General features: G+C 37.6%; 1 protein-coding gene across 1 annotated transcript in view; it reads left to right on the forward strand.

Annotated features, from left to right (window-relative positions):
* Window positions 1-1,926, forward strand: part of LOTGIDRAFT_167976 (hypothetical protein) — a gene marked incomplete at both ends in the record, with an annotated part of 14,198 nt that overhangs the window by 10,616 nt on the left and 1,656 nt on the right. Inside the window, one exon of the mRNA XM_009065858.1 lies at window positions 438-691. Coding sequence (XP_009064106.1) covers window positions 438-691 — 254 coding nt within the window. The remainder of the gene's footprint in view (window positions 1-437; window positions 692-1,926) is intronic.

Raw genomic sequence — 1,926 nt, forward strand, 5'->3', positions numbered from 1 at the left:
TAGGTAAGTCTAAAGTTGGATGACATGCTCTCTTATTTTGTCATCTTCTCAAAAAGGAAAAAATGGGCGACGTCTTGCACAATACTATTCAATGATGTCAGCACCCCATAACATATCGACGTGTATCAATCGGTAACATGCCAAATTGTTATCGACGCTTCTACAGTCTCGTTGCTAGTCGTTTGTTTTATTTGATGATGCCGAGATAATTGATACATTTGCCGAATTACTGGTCATTTTGTTATTTTCTGGTTCAATATTCGGACCGTCATGTAATAAGGAAGGTATGGTTTCAAGACGTCTTTCCGACAGTTGCCATGCTCAGTTATCCAATTGATGCCATCCTGAAATTGGGGTTGTCAACTCGGCATTCCCTCTTGTAGAATCCATATAGCTGATGATCTTTATATATATTTATCTAGCTGTTTGATTTTCAGGACCTTACTGTGATGATGTATGTACTTCGGTAGGTTTGCTAGCAGGCAGATACAAAATACCATTTATAACGTATGGGTGTGAGAGCGACGAGCTCCTAGACCGAGAGCTGTATCCTACCTTCATGAGAACGACCGGTACTTTCAAAGACATGTCAAATTTTATCAGACTCATTGTTCAACATTTTGGTTGGACCAGAATTACCTTTGTTAGTGGGAGACAGGATGTTTGGCTGGAGGCAGTATCATCATTTGAGGTAATACATGTTAATCGAAGTCAAATAGAATTTTAAGTTTTTTTGCAGGAACAGGAACACCTATTATCGTAACCGAAATTTCAATCGCTTTAAAATATAAAATAATTCAATTTCATGTAGCTTTGTTCAGTACATGGGTTGTTGCTCAGTTAGGTCGCTTAGATGACTTCGAACTGACCCGTCGGAACATGTCACCATCTATCTGTTGGCAGTTGGAAGCAGTCGGTCAGTTTGTCTGTATAAGCGTTTGCTCGTGTTTATCGTGACATATTGCCTTGATTGGATAGCTAACGCCTATAAGCTGGTCGGTAGATGACAAGTTTACATCCGCATCCAACAAGAGCTGATATCACAGACTCGATAGTTGTTGGTAGTAGGCTTTGGATCAATTGGATGGTTTGGTAGTTCAGAAACCTTCTGATCTGGCGGTGAAACTCGACCCTTAGTAGTGTGTTGTGAGTCACTTGATCGTCTTCATTCTTCCAAAACTCGTTATGATCATGATGATTCTCTTTGGATGGTAGTCCATTAATGCCTATATCCAAAACCGGAATTTTACATCAGAAACACTTGAGATGAGCTCCTGTCAGTAAAATGTATGGCCTAATATCGTTATAACTCCCCTCTCTTAATTTCACGTTTAGCTCCCCACTATCAAAATTGTTCATTTTAGGAATTTTTTGAAGATATTAATATTACTGTTCGGAAATGGGTTATGAGGAAAAATGTTAGTTATGATTTTAATGAAAAGCTTTTATTAGAATCGAGAAGAGCCCGAGGTATTTTCATTTTTCTTTTTTTGGGAAGAATTTGATATCAATATCTATGAACATTATTTTTAAACGTAGTTGTTGTTGTATCTTAAAGCAGTGCTATATTGCTGTCGTGTTCAAGTCCTTTGTAGAAAACCAACTAACGTGTCTCCGGGCAACTGAGTTGATAATCCCAAAATGTCAGTAATATATAAATAGGCGGAATTGATATACGTGTTATATATGAACAAGTATATCACTTCTGTGATCAGTAAGCTTTTAACGGTGATGTAGACAGCACAGGATAAAAGTAGCTAAGAGAAACTCTATCATCCAGTATAGCAAATTCAAACCACTGTATGACCATTCATATCTCGTTTCAGTGTTTATCTTATGTGCCTATGGTGATGACATCATTAAATTTATGTATGCTGTTCACCAATTGAATTTGAACAACGGAGAGTATGCATTTATCGCTGTGAC

This window comes from Lottia gigantea (genome assembly GCF_000327385.1).
Source record: "Lottia gigantea unplaced genomic scaffold LOTGIsca_71, whole genome shotgun sequence".
NCBI lineage: Eukaryota > Metazoa > Mollusca > Gastropoda > Lottiidae > Lottia > Lottia gigantea.